This window comes from Phalaenopsis equestris, unplaced genomic scaffold (genome assembly GCF_001263595.1).
Source record: "Phalaenopsis equestris unplaced genomic scaffold, ASM126359v1 Scaffold000117, whole genome shotgun sequence".
Lineage (NCBI taxonomy): Eukaryota > Viridiplantae > Streptophyta > Magnoliopsida > Asparagales > Orchidaceae > Phalaenopsis > Phalaenopsis equestris.
In genome coordinates this window covers 315544-332676 of record NW_018164559.1, presented here as the reverse complement: position 1 = coordinate 332676, position 17133 = coordinate 315544, and the positions used below count along the sequence as shown (strand labels likewise).

Genomic DNA, 17133 nt, shown 5'->3' with positions numbered 1-17133 from the left:
CGAAGAACGCCGGCTAGGCCGGCGCCGAGACCGCCGGTGAAGATCCGGCCAAGAAGAAGGGGGCCCGTACAAGCTTTCGCGAAGAAGACAGAGGCGAAGCTCGGCGAGAGGTGCTCGGGGGGCGGCGCTCGGAGCATGGTCGGCGACGGTGGGCTTCGCAGGCGAGGGGGAAAGCGCCGGCGAAGAGGCTCAGTTCGGTTTCACGAAAGAAGGCTGGCGGCTAGGTTTCACGAATGGCTTCATGCGATCCGAGAGGTAGCCGACGGGAGGAGGAGATGGCGCTGGCATCCGCCGGTGAGGAGCAACGGCCGGTGGGCTTCAGCCTCGAGCGGTCGACGGCGCGATCGGAGAGGTTGCGATCGATCGGGAGCGGAGGCGGTTCTGTGTCTCGAAAACCAGAGGGAGAGAGGGAGAGCTTTTAAAAGAATAATATTATAATATTATAATATTATATTATAATAATAATAATTATATTATTATATTTATTCTTCGTGTATTCTTCACCTGTATACGTCCTCACGGCGAAGTGAACATCTTTCTTGGTTAAAATCGACGTTCCGGATGCATTGGCGCAGTCCATTTTGTAATTTGGGGTTGTTTGGGCCACTTTTTCAACGATTGTGCCCAAAATGATAATTCGCACATTTTTACCCCGCTCTCGAAGCCGTAGCAAAGTGAACATACCCCGTGTTAAAATCGACGTTCCGGATGCATTGGCGCAGTCCGTTTTGTAATTCGGGGCTGTTTGGGTCACTTTTTCAACGATTGTGCCCAAAATGATAATTCACACATTTTTACCCCGCCCTCGAAGCCGTAGCGAAGTGAACATCCCCCGTAAGTGAAATTGACATTCCAGATGCACTCACGTGGTCTGTTTTGTCGTTCGGGGCAATCTGAACAAGCTTGCTGGTGCTCAGGTCAATTTGTGCCAAATTCGTACATGACACGCTATAACAAATTTTCGCCGATTACAAGTAGACACCCTACACCTATGATATCCAAAAATTGATGCCAACAACACTGTATCAGAGTAGAAAATTAAAACTACTCCTATTTGGCACAATACATATTCTAACCATTTATCTCATCTCATTTTTACCCAAATCTCATTGTAGTGGGAAAGATGCTTTTTCAAATATGAAATCTTCATCACATAAACATAATTTAATAGTTTAATATTTTAGTAATTACTGTTTAAACTTTGCATTTTGGTATTTCTAGTAGTTAATTAATTTAGTTCTGATAATATCTCAACATTCAAAATTAGTGACAATAATTTTTTTTTTCTAATAAATTTATCATCTCAAATTTAAATCATTCCCTTGGGATCGATATTCGGGACTTAAAATAGAAAATCCCTTATTACTTGATAACAATACGTATACTTGTGTAAAATCCCATCATTAATTGCTTAAATTTTTTAATAATGTTTAGAGCATCAAGTTTTTGGCACCGTAATATAGCGGAGTCAACTTTATATATTTTGCACAATTATATTTATTATTTGATAACAATACGTATACTCGTGTAAAATACCATCATTAATTGCTTAAATTTTTTAATAATATTTAGAGCATCAAGTTTTTGGCACCGTAACATAGCGGAGTCAACTTTATATATTTTGCACAATTATATCAAACCAGGATCAGTATGTAATCAACTAAGATATCATAAACGTGGAGTCCCTATGAATGTGCAAAGGGATTAATTCATGTACTTATGATCATTTTAAAATTGACCCAAAGGCCGTATAAAAAAAATGTGGGAAATAAATTAACTAGTTTTAAAATCTTATGCAATTTTAATCCTAAATTTATTAAGATAAATATTTTTAAAGTTGAACTTTATAGAAATGATTTTATCTTGGAGAACATAATTGTAAAATTACATTCAGACAAACCATAGGCTCAGAAGAAGGAGTGAGCACACACGAGTGCAATAGAGTAAATACTCCATAAATATTAAAATAAGTCAGGTGTTGCTGAGTCAACAATATATCTTAGAGAAATAAGGTAAGGCTTTGCATAAACACACCAAATCTTAAATCTATGCAATAAATGTACAATCTAGAATTAAGGTATGAGGCATGAGCAAACAACTCCTTGTCTTCTCCACATGGTTCTGTGTATCAACTGCTTTGGGAACTCACGTCCATACCTTATTTCTATTACAAAGTTTCTTAGACTCTAATATTCTATAGAGAAAGAAAAAAATAAAATACAACGTGTAAAAAATGGTTAGCACAAACTATACCATGCAATTTATAAAAGGTTGTGTCCTGCTTTGGGAACTCACGTCCATACCATATTTCTATTACAAAGTCTCTTAGACTCTAATATTATATAGAGAAAGAAAAAAATAAAATACAACATGTAAAAAATGGTTAGTACAAACTATACCATGCAATTTATAAAAGGTTGTGTCCGATGGGAGGAGGACTAGCCATTACATACAAAGAATGCATTATTTTAAATCATTATTAAGCTCCTATCTGTAGGATACGATGCCCTACGAAGAAGACTATTGTAATATATTTGTGTGCAAGTCCACAAGTAGTAAAGCAGGCGAAAGGGTAGATAAAATGTATGATAGTAAGCAAAAACCAAAGAAGCAATAACTGTGTATAAAAATCTCTTACTACAACCTAACCCCAATTCTAAATAAGAACTAAAAAGGTATTGTCTGCACATGTATCTAAGTGTAAGGAGTGTCACATAGGGGCTAAGGATTTTCCCATAAGATCTTGACGGGTCACCAAGCTGGCCCTATCCCAAGTATCAAAATGAGCTAACACTCATTAATATTAGTGATTAATGTTAACCTAAATATTTGCTAGGAATGGTCATACAATGTCTGATAATAATATGGTATTTTACATTACTTGTGCAGAGAAGCCTACGAGTATTGCTCATTTATGTATTATCACCATAAATCAAACCAAGGGTGATTCAAGTATTACTACCATTATGTTGACACATGAGAACTAGACATACATGGTGCAACATGAAATAAGGTCCTGCTTGAAGAAGCAGAACCCTGCATCTATGAACATAAACACAAGTAATTTGTAAACATGCCATGAAAGGATTGTGCCTTAGGGAGTAGACCCCATTGACACTGACACAAGTCAAATTCCTCAAAAATAGAGAAATTTATGGATGGGCAGAAAATGCATAAAGAGCTTTAAAGACTAAACCCCAAGATCTAGTACTCGAAGTCAGTTGTCATATAAATGATGAAAATGTAATAAATGCACACTAATACAAATAAAGCATATGGGACACAAATGCAAGAGAAATTCCTCATTTAAACAAGGTTGATCAGGCAAACAACACATGTAAACCTGCATGAATATAGAAACTATCCTCTAATCACCATAGAGAGCGTACTATCTCATCCTGGAGATGGTGACATAGAATGATCTCCAATATTTGGGAGTTAAAGAATGTGGTACCCTAGTGCCAACTGGCAGTGCTTATGCTCCAACCACTTTTATCTCCTAGATAAAAGGTGGGTTGTGCTAGAAACTCATATACCCAATGCAGCCTAAAACTAGCTGGAGGAACAACTCAATGATATCCTACACACCCCACATAGGTGAATTTAAAAATATAAAAAAGAAAGAAAACAAGCTTATGTTAGGTCATGTCGAGCGATGACACAAATAACGTAAGCTTAGTAGATCAATCAGAAAAAGGAAAATTTTCATCCATAAGGAAGGATGTGCCAACTGTTTGTAATTGATGGCTCTAATTTAGTAGAAACTAGTCCAAACTGATTGACAAACATCTCATATTCTCCACACTATATGAAAAGTGGTGCATTGATTTTGCAACCAAGAAAAAAAGATAAACAATGCTTACTATACCCCCTAGTGCTATAATGTCAAAGATGAACACCATAACCACAAGAGAGAAATTTGATATCACGAATCTCTTAAAAAAGGATGTGGAAATGAAAGATAAAGTGGGAATTAACTCTGTAGTGCACAAAATGACATCATGACCATAACCCCATGTTAAGCAAAATCCACTCGGTGTTGCATCACTAAGAACAACATTGCAGCCTGATCCTATGTAGCTGACATTGTGGTGCTGCATAATGACACCTTGATGCTAGATCAAAATCAAGTTTAATGACCTCACAACATTGCGAAGATAATGTTGTGTGATTACTGATAAGAGGCAAAGCAATGGTCGCATTTTGAGAAGCAGTGCTAGCACATCAATGAAAATAAATAAATAAATAAAGGGACTGTGACATCTAATAGAAACGACACCACGAATCATGTGCATAACTAAGGCCCTAACCTCAAAGGAGAAACTCAAGAACGAGACTAAGTAGAGAAAATGCAGGAGTTTAGCCTAAGCTCTCTCTAAAAATAGCTTAACATAGTTTCTCTAACACTAGAAATTAGTGTATCTAAGAACATGCAAGGGTTTTATGAATTTCACCTATGCAAAGTCTCTTGATGACCCACGCTTCCATCGCTCCATTGAATGCCATTTGTGAGTTTTTTCAATGGTCAGGACCACCGTAAATTCAATGATAAAACCTCAAAGTCAAACATACATAATTAATGGAGGAAAGGAAAGGAAAGCGACAACCTTTCATCGACTCAAAATGGCTCAAAAGACACTAGAGCTTCAAAATCTTTAACCTCTAGTAGAAAGGATGCATGGAAGGAAGCTCACACACTTCAAGATGAGGAGAAACTCAAAAGGTCAAAGAGATGGCTAGATTCAAAAATCTCAAACTCCGGGGAAAGGAGACGTAGAGGGAAGCTCCCACACTCCTAAAACTCAAAGAAGGATGGATACGAGTGAAAGGGAGAAAAAGACTCTCAACCTCTCTTTTATGGTTCTAAAAGGTTGGAAGAAGACTTCAAAGGAAAAAATTTCTAACCCTTTGGGTAGCCTAAGGTTTCCTCTTTTATAGGGTTTAATGTTAGTAAAACACCGTGGCACCATGTCTGGCCATGTCTGACTCTTAGGCACTATTGATGTGGTATACATCACATTAGTCAATAAAATAGAATTTTGGATCCAGAAATTACTAAATTAGTGGGGCAATATCGTGCCGCTAACGTGGAAAGTTCCATGTAGGTAGACATGAAGGTGATTATCCAATCAAGAGCCGCCCGGGCACCCACATTAACATAGGCGCCATGACACCACTGTCATGATCAGTGCCACATCAACAGTTGTAATGATGTCGATCCATATGAAGCTACCTTGAGACTGGCATGTTCTAGGAGTTGCATCGCCACACCATGCATCGCAGTGCCAATGACATGGTACCTTGCCATTCATCACCTTGAGGCATGCCATCCATAAAAATGTTCATCATGGCATTGAGGCATTTTAGATGGCATTGAGAGGCCAAGCCAGACTTCTTTCTCTTCTTTTTTATGTCAATGAGATAGTCCCATGTTGCGAATTATTGGAAAAAAATGAATAAAAACACACATAATATGAAATATAAAAGACACAAGGACCCACATATAATATCACATCAATCCAAACATAAATCCCCTTACAAGAATGCAATCATATTACATAGAATAAAATCTCTCACAAGGGGCACAACCATAAAATATAAGATAAGTTTCTTCATCAAAGGCACAATCATGAAATGTATAATGTCTTCTTCGAGCTCGCAATCCAGGCTAAATAATAAGGAAACTAAACAACCATTCTCTCACAATCTCTCTCTCCCTCTATGAATGAAGAACATATAAAACTCAATGTCCGTGTACTCATTGTCATCACCATCTCCATCATCATCATTGACTGCCCCACTTGACCCAACCTTCAAAAAATAAGTATACTAGGGAAACGGAGTGTTGTCGATCTAGGCAATGCTAAAAAAATATTTATGTCACTGAGTTAGCCAGAGGAGATGACTTTATTGTTGGTGCTCAATATGGGCATACTGATGACTAAGGAGATAGGTCTTCATGACAATTGTCATCATGAAAATCTAAAATTTTTGGAGTTACTTGTTAATGAAGTGAGGTTAGGGAGAAGGAACGACGACTCTAGGAGCGCTCATAACTTCTCCGCCAGGCATTCATTAGGAACAAATGTTAGCCTCCATGATGAGCTGCATGGTTCATACATGATCCTTATGCAGTTTAGTCTCCACCTCGACTCTAGCACCTAAAGCATATATCAGACCGAGTGATCAACAGCAACAATGATATTTCCATGGACCATATAAGCTATAGACTGTTGGATAATATAACTGACATCAATCATAAACTCATGTTGAATGACATAATTTAGCATAGTGCGCTCCTCATTTCCTCGCTCATGTGCAAGTTGTGTAGTAACCTGATTAAGATTAAAAGGTTTCGACCTTTGACTCTTAATCGAGTGTGCTTCTAAGGAAGTTCATGGGCTACCCCTTAGGCTTCCAGACTAGGTAATAGTGTTGCCCCAAGTAAGACAAAAAAATATGTTTTTATAGTTAAGATTCTAGTTTAGGAATTCAAAATATTGATCGATGGTGTATCTGATAAAAAAATATAGGCTATTGATTGTCTCCCGATCATATGCAACCCACCACCCCTTGAAAAATACCTTATCCTCTATAGGCTAGCTGGCGTTTGTCCTGAATTCAAGGATGACTGCAACAACTGTGAGGTTGGAAGCCTGCATGAGATTGTCTCAACATCTTGCATGATGGTGGCAGTGGTGTCTCCCTCGAGTTTATAAAATATGTTCTCAAAGATAAAATTTTATTGTGGAGGGAGTATGAACACCTACATATTCCCTCTTAGCTGATGAAGATGGTCATATTATATCACTCATCATCTACCAGTGGTGATGGTATCCTTTGACATCTTCTCATGGGCATCTTCAAAATAAAGTCAAGAAAATATCAAGGGAGAGGAGAAAGTGTTGTAGGGTTTCAACTACAAAGAAATTCGAGCATACAGAAGACATCAAACCCAATCCCTATTATGAGCATTTTGGTGTCGTGGCGTCAGAAAAGACGTCTTAAATCATAAATTCCTTATCCATTTTCATACGTCACTATACCTGTGTGGCACCGAGGCACCAAATCCACAAGGCATTGAGGCGTTAATTGACTTCTTAAGAAATTTAATTAGTTATCACTACTCTAGACTCTCTAAGGCTGAGGTGCCATAATGGCAATGAATAATTCATGAGACATGTCTTATTACATGTAGAGTCACAATGCTAGCACTGGCACCATGGTGCCACACCATTTTTCTGGATATTTTTTTGTGAAGCCAGTTGGCTGTACAAAGATGGACCTAAGAGGGCTTTAATTGGCGCGTTGACTTTAAAAATGATTTTAAAATGATGTTGATAATGATAGTCAGAAGATGATGATTTGTCAATGATAACATTGCACTACAACTACGGTGAAAACTAAGCAACAACCCTCTGAATAATGAAGTGGTGGTCTGATAATAATAATAAAGGCTTGTCATTGGATGGGTGATAGTGTATTTGACTGTAAAGTTCTTGTCTGCTTGACGTAGTATTTATATATTATGATCCTGTGTTTGCCTTTACGTGTTTAGAATCAATCATATTTTGTCAACAATATTAATTCATTCCTTATGTTATAATGTAACCTCATGTTAGAATATTACTTAATTCGTGTAGATAAACGAGTTGAGTATCATCAAATTTTGGATTCATGTGGATAAAAATAAATGAAATCTACTAAGGATGTTAGATCCATCCTAGGTTATCCTATCAGACTTATTGAACGATGTTAACCTGTGCATACAAAGTCATATGAAATCCATAAGGATGTTTAACTAATTTTAGGAAATTTATATGTAAGAAACCATGAATAATCCACTAATGTTGTTTAACCGATCCGATGTCATTTGTAAATAAGAAGGCATGCATGATCAATCAAGGATGCTTGATTGATTTGATATCATTTGTATGATTAATCTACCAATAATGTTTCGTCAATTTGAGATCATCTATGTATAAAAGCCATAAATGATCCATTAAAGATGGTTGACCAATATGAGCCTATTTGTACATATAAAGGCATGAATGATCCACCAAGGGTGTCCGACCAATTTGATTCCATTTGTATGAATAATCCATCAAGGATGTTTGACAAATTTTAGTTCATTTGTATCTAAGAATCCATGAATGATGAGTTCATTTATAATAAGAAGATATGAATAATCTATCAAGAATGTTTGATGGATTTAAGGCCATTTATATGAGTAATCTACCAATGATGTTCGACCGATTTGACGTCATTGGTTTATAAGAAGCCATAAATGATCCGCCAAGGATATTTGATTGATTTGAGATCATTCGTAAAAAGAAGTCATAAATAATCCACAAAGCATGTTAGACATGTCTTAGGTTATTTTGCAAAAAAATGTTTAATTGCATTGATCTATCATGTATGAAGTTGAATTAAAACCCATCATGAATGTTAGACCAATCATAAGTTGTTAGTATAAGCTTTTTTTAATGATTGTACACTATATTAGAAGAGTTTGATTGAATTTTTACCTATCTGAGACTATTAGTCGAAGGGTACCAATTGCTCGACAATCATAGCCTATTATGGAAAAGGTCTATTGTAATCCACGAAGGATTTTGACCTAACCTAGGATGTTTAGTTGAACCATCTACTTGATGATTGTATTCTGTATTGGAAGTAGTCAAATCGAGTCCCTATAGGACTAATTAAGTTTAGAATAAGGTGTCAGGAATATTATGTGTTTCTCAAGTCTAGAGTTTAGGTCGATATGGACTAATTCTTGAAAATATGGTTACAATCATATTCAAAAATGATATTTGACAACTTTTTTATCTTTTTTTTTTTGTATTTCTTGCCCCCAAGTGGGGGTGTTATTCACACATGCCCAAATATTTGCATAAAGTAGCCCATGCATTGAATATTAAAGAAGTCAACTTCTTAATCATGTTTGAGGACGAACTCCAATATGATGAAGGAGGCACTAAGAAAATGTTGTTTAACTAGATATTTCAATGTGTGACCAATATTTAAGATATTGACATGAGTGACCACTCAATCTTATAGTGAAAGTTTCTCCTGGCTTGATGTCTAAATGAAATAAGAGAAGACTACCTGACTACAATCATGCCTGAAAGTTAACGTGGATGATATTTCAAGAATATAATGAAGGTTGCCCCCAATTTAGAATTGGTTCTCAATAGACTTGATGTTTGAATGAATTATGGGAAGACTGCCCAACTACAACCATGGAGGCTGTAGTGAATGACTTTTTGCAGTTGTAGTTAAGCTTTCCCCTTCATCAGAGAATGCTTTAAACATATTCTTTCAATTAGCCTCTCCTCACTTTGATGAATCCCAAAGAGGAGAAAAAAGTTTTTAATATTCCTTCAATTATGATGAATTTCTTCACACACATATTAATAAGTTCACCCAATATTTGGTTGATTCCTACTAGGAGTGAATAAAACCAAGTGTTCATTTAGCCTTTAAGAGTAGCTTAAAAAAACTTGATGAAGGAACATGATAGAAGCTCGTTGAACGTGCAAAATGGTTCTGAAGTGATCCATATGTTCGTACAAGGCATTGGTACATTCAAAGGAATCAAATCTTGGAAGCTTGAAAATCTATTGGAATAAGATGTTGAAAGATGATCTCAGTCAACGAGCATGACACTTGAGAACAATGTCGAGTAGAGAAATGAATTCTATCCATTTGTGGAAACCCTCCTTGTACTAAACATTGTAGCTCTTCATGGATTACGTGAGGTCGAGGTAAGTTCTCCACATGTGTTGGAGGTTTGCTTCTAGTCTTGTCTATACAAGATGGATGTGTAGATCAAGTAGTGTTCAAGATGTCAACTTCCTAATAAATAACTTCAGTGTGTGGAGAGGGCACTAACTGTGCACCTTTAATCGATGAATTTTGAGATAGTCGCACCCTTCAGTATGCACTACCATCGGTTATTGAACCTTGCATAAATTTTGAATGATCACATTTAGAAACTCCTTCATTCCTGGTACACGATCATTAGGAAGTGCAAAGTAGGATCCTTTGTCAGCAGGGTGAAGTGTATCATTGCAAAATGAAGCAGATAATTGGCATATAGCACATCGAGACTATGTCAAGAAATGACAAATATTAGAGAGAGAATCTCATGCATTACATTTATAAGACATTAAATAAGTGCAAACTTTGATAAACGAGACTTTATTTCTCACAAATAGTGTCAAATTATTGTTTGAAAAATTTACGGAGGTAGTGTGATAATTTACCATCTTAGCATTGCACAAAAATCCATCACAAATACACAAATATAGAAAATTAGTAGGAGGAGACACGAGGATTATGTGAAAAAAAAATCCTAAAAAGGGAAAAAGCAACTGACCTAGCCCAAAGTAATCCATTATGTGTTTGTAAGTACATAGATTCACTCTTCCCATGAATTAGAGAACATGAAATTACAATGTTGATATTACAAATGTACAATAGTAGTTTAACTATAATAATCGCAATTATGCTACAAGAAATATAGTTGATTATGAAGGTTGTAGTCAGTGACTATAATAACAAATAGTTGACCATAAAGGCTGCAATTGGAAACTATAATAGTAGCGATTAGCTATAGATATCATAGTTGGTTGTTGTATAGGCAGTAATTGGCCACAAAGTTCATGGTTGTTGGAAGCTAAAATAACATCAGTTGTCCATATGGGCCATATTTGGTGACTACAATAGTATCATTTGGTTACATAGGCTGTAGTAGGAAGCAATAATAGTAATAGTTGGTTATATATGATGTAGTTGTAAACTATAATAGCATCAGTTGGCCACGCCAGGTGAATTGGAAGTTATAATAGTAGTTGGTCATATAGGCCTTGGTGGCTGTAATGTCATCACTTGGTCACATAAGTCATAGTTAATGACTACAATAGCCTCATTTGGTCGCATATGCTGAAGTTGAAAACTGTAACAGTAGTAATTCGCCATATATGTCATAGTTTACGACTACAATATCAAAAATTGGTCACATATGCCGCAGTTGGCGACTTCAATAGCATTCATCGACTACATAGGTCGTAGTTGGAAGTTGTAACAGTAATAGTTAGCCACACAAGTCATAGTTAGTGATTGTAATATTGTTAATTGGTCATATAAGTCGTAATTGGTGACTACAATAACATCAGTTAGTCACAGAGTTCGTGATTCAAATTTATAGTAATAGGTCGTATAGACCATAGTTAATGACTACAATATTGACTACAATAATTGGTCATATGACATGAAGAGTGAAGCTCCACTTATAAAGTTTGAGAGTTGCCTTCTACTAGTGACATTAGAGCCTGGAACATTCATTGGATGACCTAACATAAATCCCTTAAGTACGAGGAGTTCTTTGATGATTGGTGGTTTAGTAGTGTTTAAATTAAATGATTTTGAAGTAATTGTGCTTCTATTATCCAGACACTTAATTTAAGCATAAGATCATTTAGTCCCCCAATCATATATTTAATTTTTTGTTTAATATTTCAAATTTATGATTTGTGCTCTTTTGTACTCATCTCAGGTCTATTTTGATGTGATATAAACATGTTCAATTCTAGCATAAATTTGTGATATAGACATGCTCATAATCCATGCCATACACATATAAAGAGTAAGCACAACTTTCTGACTACGAAAATTTTAAAGCCAATCTGCCTGCCCTTGGGCCATTGGTTTTTTTGTAGTTAAACATCGTTTCTATTTATTTTTTTATGAAATTAAAATTAGGGTATTCACATAGTTATACTCAATTCTTATGAAAATACATATCTAACACCTAAATATTACATAATACATTTATGCTACCTAAACCTTTCATATCACATAAGAAAATCACTATTTTAACTTTAAAAAAATTAAATACACATTTTTATATATAGATAAGGTGACATATATATATATATATGTGTTAGATGTGTAAATACTTGAGGATAGAGTCCTATGAATGTAAATCTTAATATTATTACATTTTAAAATATTTGGAAATTTTATAATTTAGTTTTAATGTTATTTTTACTTGCATTCAATCACATTAAAAGTTTAATGTTAGCATTGAATGAATTAGGTCTTTTTAAAAATGTTTATCGTAATTACAAGTCAATTTAAGATTTTGTTGATTTGAGGTTGCAATGGGGGGTTTAAAGATGGTCTAACACACTATGGTTAACAACTGTTAAAGATATCTCTGATTAAATAATCCATTAAAAATATAAACCCAATAAAAGCAGGATAGGAGCCTAATCTATTGAAAAATTATAGATTTATTACAAGTAAAAAAATAAGCAAACATAAATTTATTATAAGTACAAATAACATAGCAAAATTGGAGAATTCTCTTTCTTAAATTTGCAAATAAAAAGCATTTCATCCAAATTGTAACAATGCACTCATAGAGACGACAAATATTTACGTACATAGTTCTACGTGCGTATAGAGGTTATTCGGGAGGTATTGGAGGGTTATGCTGGTTAAAAACCCCAATAGCCTGACAAAACTTCCGAATAACAACAAAAAATATGAGCGCGGAACTGCGGAACGTATTTGTAGGTTATTGGGGGGTTATTGAAATGCTTTTGGAGTTATAACCTCAATACCCCCCATAACTCAGTTATTGGAAGATTATTTGAGGGAGTACGCATGCAGAACTGCGTGCGCACTCCATAGCGACACCCTTGTTTATGAAGTTAACATCGTAAGCAGCAGGGCCATCAAAAGCTTTATGACAAAATGTGAAATAGTAAATGTTGTAAATTATTTTTTTACATTATATCTATAAATATTACATTATTTTATTCTCTTCAACAAAAGCAAACTCAGAAGATAAATTATTGGGTGGATGTTCAACTTACAGAATTCCAAAGAAGGGGTTTGTAATGGCAGAGTTCAGCTCGGATCCAGCGGAGTTCATAACAGCTATGTCCACCTTGTCTCGAGGCAGGAACAAAAACTCTCCACCTTCCTGTTTTTCAAACCCACAAATCTGGAGAAACTCAACGCCTCCATGGAGACTACCAACTCTATCCTGTTAGAAACCAGTTGGAAGGATGGTTTGACGATGAGTCGGAATCTAAGAAGTTAAATCTTGTTGCTCCGAATGTTCAAGTACATTTTTTTTTTTACCTGGAAAGTTGCGTTATTTAGTCTGATCTTCCTAAATTTTTCCTCATTAGGATTCCTCGCAACATTGCCTACATAAGTAAGGAGTGTTTGGAATGCTCTCTTCACCTTAGCATCATCCTCCTGCCAAGCATTTAGAAGGTATAAAATGATGGAAAATGCAGTATTTAAAATTAAAAATAGGCATTTACATGCATAGCACCCAATTCATATGTATTTACATATCTAACACCTGAACTTCAATTTTTAATACTTATGCCACCAAGAACTTTCATATCATATCAAAAATACCATCATTTTAACTTTGAAAAAGAGAAATGCACCTTTATGGAATACACCTTTGTGATGCATAGAGGAGGTGGCTTGTATGAAAGAAATTGAACTTTAGGTGTTAGATATGTATATACATAAGAATTGAGTGGTATGTATGCAAATCTTCCAATTAAAAAACCAGTAAATTAAGATAAAGTTTGAGAGAAACTTGTCTAAATAGTCCTCAGCCGCTTTGCAAGTCTATAAAAATGCCAAATTAATCCACAGACTCTTCAAATTCGGTCAAATTAATCGAAGGACTATTTCAGCTCATAATAAAAATGTCTAAGAATTAAGTTGACTTTTCTATAGGCTCTGGGACTAAAATGACCTCATGTAAATAGCCCGGGGTTATTTTGACACATTACTCAATAGTTAAAAAAAAGGGCAAAAAACTATATTTCTTCTAAGAGCACTACAAAATTGCTGGAATGGAGTTCTCTGCTTCTTTTATCAGATCAATCTGGATTACACTCAACATGATTATTGGAGCTTATCTTTCTAAAACGTTGGGACCCTTCATATCTGGTACTTGATAATGAATTGCATAAAAAGAAGTAAATGCTGGGACCCTCTAAAGGCATTCGTTTGAGTAGAATTTTAGTAGTAGCACTTGTTAAAAAGTGTGAACGCTTTAGATATCTCAAGTCTAAGTAGTAGCACTTGTGATAGAAATGTAACTATGGGTGATCAACTTATTAAAAAGTGTGAACGCTTTAGATATCTCAAGTCTATCGTTCAAAATGATGGTGATATTGATGGGGATGTTATTAGTAGAATTCAAGTTGGTTGGTTGAGGTATAGGAATGCTTCGGGCTTATTGTGTGATAGAAAAGTACCACTCAGACTGAAAGGAAAATTTTATAAGATGGTGGTGAGACCTGCAATGCTCTATGTCATTGAATGTTGGCCTTTAAAAGAGAAGCATAAAACTAAGTTAAGTGTTGCAGAGATGAGAATAATTAGGTGGATGAGTGGCTTTATACTTAGAGACAAAATGCGAAATGAATATATCCGTGATAGGGTTGGTGTAGCTCCAGTGACGGACAAAATTAAAGAAAGTAGTCTTAGATGATTTGGTTACATTAAACGTTGGTCATCTGATGATCTGATTAGAAGAGTAGATGTTTTAGATTTGACTTATATTAAGAAAGGCAGAGGTAAATCTAGGAAGACTTGGGCATATTGTATAAAAGATGATCTTAATTTATTAGAATTAAATGAAAATATGACACTAAATAGAACGCAATGTAGAAAAAGAATTTATGTAGCCGACCCCACTTAGTGGGATAAAGGTTTTGTTGTTGTTGTTGTTGTAAGAGTTTTCCATCGATTCATGCAGGTACAACCCATACAAAAATGAAGAGAAGAGCCTACCAGACATTTGCCCATTTGAGCACTATGCTATCACACCCAGTAGGATCCAGGTTCCCTCAACTCCAAAGATGAAATGGTTTTCAAAAAATATGTATGAATGCACTGTAAAGTTGGTAGCATAATAGTTTACAAGAGTTAGAAAGAAAGGTGGAAAAACTATATTCTATTATTCAATCATTTTCAAACTACAATATTTCCCCTTATTATATGTGGGACGACGAGAGCAAACATAATTAAGACTATTATAACATACAAATATAAAACAAACATTTAAGGAAAGACATGCAACATAATAAGAAAATAATAAAAATAAATAAAGCTGAAATAGGAAATCCTTCCAATAGTTTCCATAAATTGAACCAGTGAGATCCATATGGCCGGCAATCTGAGCCACCAAACAGGGATGGAATTCCACTTCCCCTGAAACTGGGTTATAGAAGTTGTAAATACCCAGCTTAGTATACAAATCAGTGAAGCTACCAAGAGATAAGGATTTAGTGAAAATTTCAGAGACTTTAAGATGAGTTGGAATATAGATTAAGTGAATAATGCTCCCATTAACCTTTCAGAGATAAAATGTCTATCAAGCTCAACGTGTTTGGTCCTGTCATGCATATTATTTGTAACTTTGTTGTCACGGAACATCTATATGGGATTGAACGCAGAGCATCTCAACTTATGTGGTAACCTTTGGATCCACATTCCTTCACAAATTCCCAAACCAAGTGTGCATTACTTAGATTATGCACTACTTCTAGAAACCACAGTTTGCTTCTTGCTTCTGCATGTGAAAATTTCCCCATACATAGGAATAATACCCATATGCAGATCTTTTGTCGATGAATTTTTCTGCCCAACTAGCATCAAGGTAATCTTCGACATCCATTTTATTTAATTTTTTAAACAATAATCCTCTATCAAGGGTGTTCTTAAGAAACCTCGGTATTCTGTAAATTATCTATAAATGTTCTTTTGACTTTCACTCTCTGGTCCGATTATGGATTTCGTTGTCAATGAAAGAAAAAAGAAAGAATGAAATTTGGGTCGTAGATCAATGGTCAATCCTGGTAGAAGGTTCCGTCGGAACAATTCTTTCTTTCACAAGGTACTGAATCTCTTTGCAAGGTATTGAATCTCTTTGAAAAAAAAAAAGAGAGAGTGTGGGAAAATGGGAAGACGATATTGGAACATCAATTTGGAAGAAATGATGGAAGCAGGAGTTCATTTTGGTCATGTTACTGAGAAATGGAATCCTAGAATGGCTCCATCAAAGCGTAAAGGTATTAATATGACAAATCTGACTCTAACTGCTGACTACTCATACGTTAACTCATAATGCTAAGAAAATAAGTGATATCAAGTCTAGCGCGTGACATATAGATAAACTTTCCAACCAATCTAAGATATCTACATTTTTCCCCTAATGTCTTTTCCCCCATGAATGTAACTTTTATTGAAATCCATTAAAGTTTCAACAGGTTTATGCCCTAGTACTTTTTATCTCTTTTAGTAGATCTAGGATGTATTTTCCTTGGGATATCGCAATTCCTTTCTTGGACCTGGCCACTTCCATACCCATAAATTATCTCCTAGATCCTTGATTTGAACTTCAATAGCAATACTCATTTTAATTTTTCCAATCTCTTTTTTATCACATGTCAAGAATATCATCTATATAGACAATGAGTATATCTTTCTTATATCCCCGTGTATGTTTTATGAACTAAATATAATCAGCTTGACATTGGATGTACCCATTAGATTTAATAGTCTTGGTAAACTTGTCAAATCAAGCCCGTGGCGATTATTTGAGGTCATAAAGTGACCATAGTTTATAATCCAAATATTTATTTGAGTCATTTTTCAGCTTTGGTGGGATTTCCATATACACTTCTTATTCAAGATCTCCGTTCAAGAAAGACAATCTTGATATCAAGTTCATGCAGTTCTCACTCTTTGATCACTGCCAAGGTAAGAACAACTCTTACAGTGTTTAGCTTAGCCATTGGTGCAAAGATTCCTAGATATTCTATCCCATAAGAATGAGTAAAATATTTGACCACCAAACTAGCCATAAACCTCCCAATGCTCCCATCTTCTTTGTAATTGACACTGACCATTTGCACCCAATGGGTTCTTTATCTGGAAGACGCTTTGTAAAGGTACATTTGTCATTTAGATCAACTCATTGAATCCCCTTTTCGACTGCATTTTTCATATTAAACTTTAAAGTGCTTCTTGAATAAGCTTGCATATTTGCACACTATTAAGACTAGATCAAAAGCT

At 35.3% G+C, this 17133-nt stretch overlaps 1 protein-coding gene across 1 annotated transcript in view; it reads right to left on the bottom strand.

The window, feature by feature from the left end:
• Positions 1–12720: 12720 nt before the first annotated feature.
• The window catches only part of LOC110021032 (UBX domain-containing protein 6), a 52862-nt gene continuing 48449 nt past the window's right edge, over positions 12721–17133 (bottom strand). Inside the window, exons 11-12 of the mRNA XM_020719354.1 lie at positions 13162–13281; positions 12721–13063 (exon numbers count right to left, since the gene is read on the bottom strand). Coding sequence (XP_020575013.1) covers positions 12887–13063; positions 13162–13281 — 297 coding nt within the window. The 3' untranslated portion in view covers positions 12721–12886. The remainder of the gene's footprint in view (positions 13064–13161; positions 13282–17133) is intronic.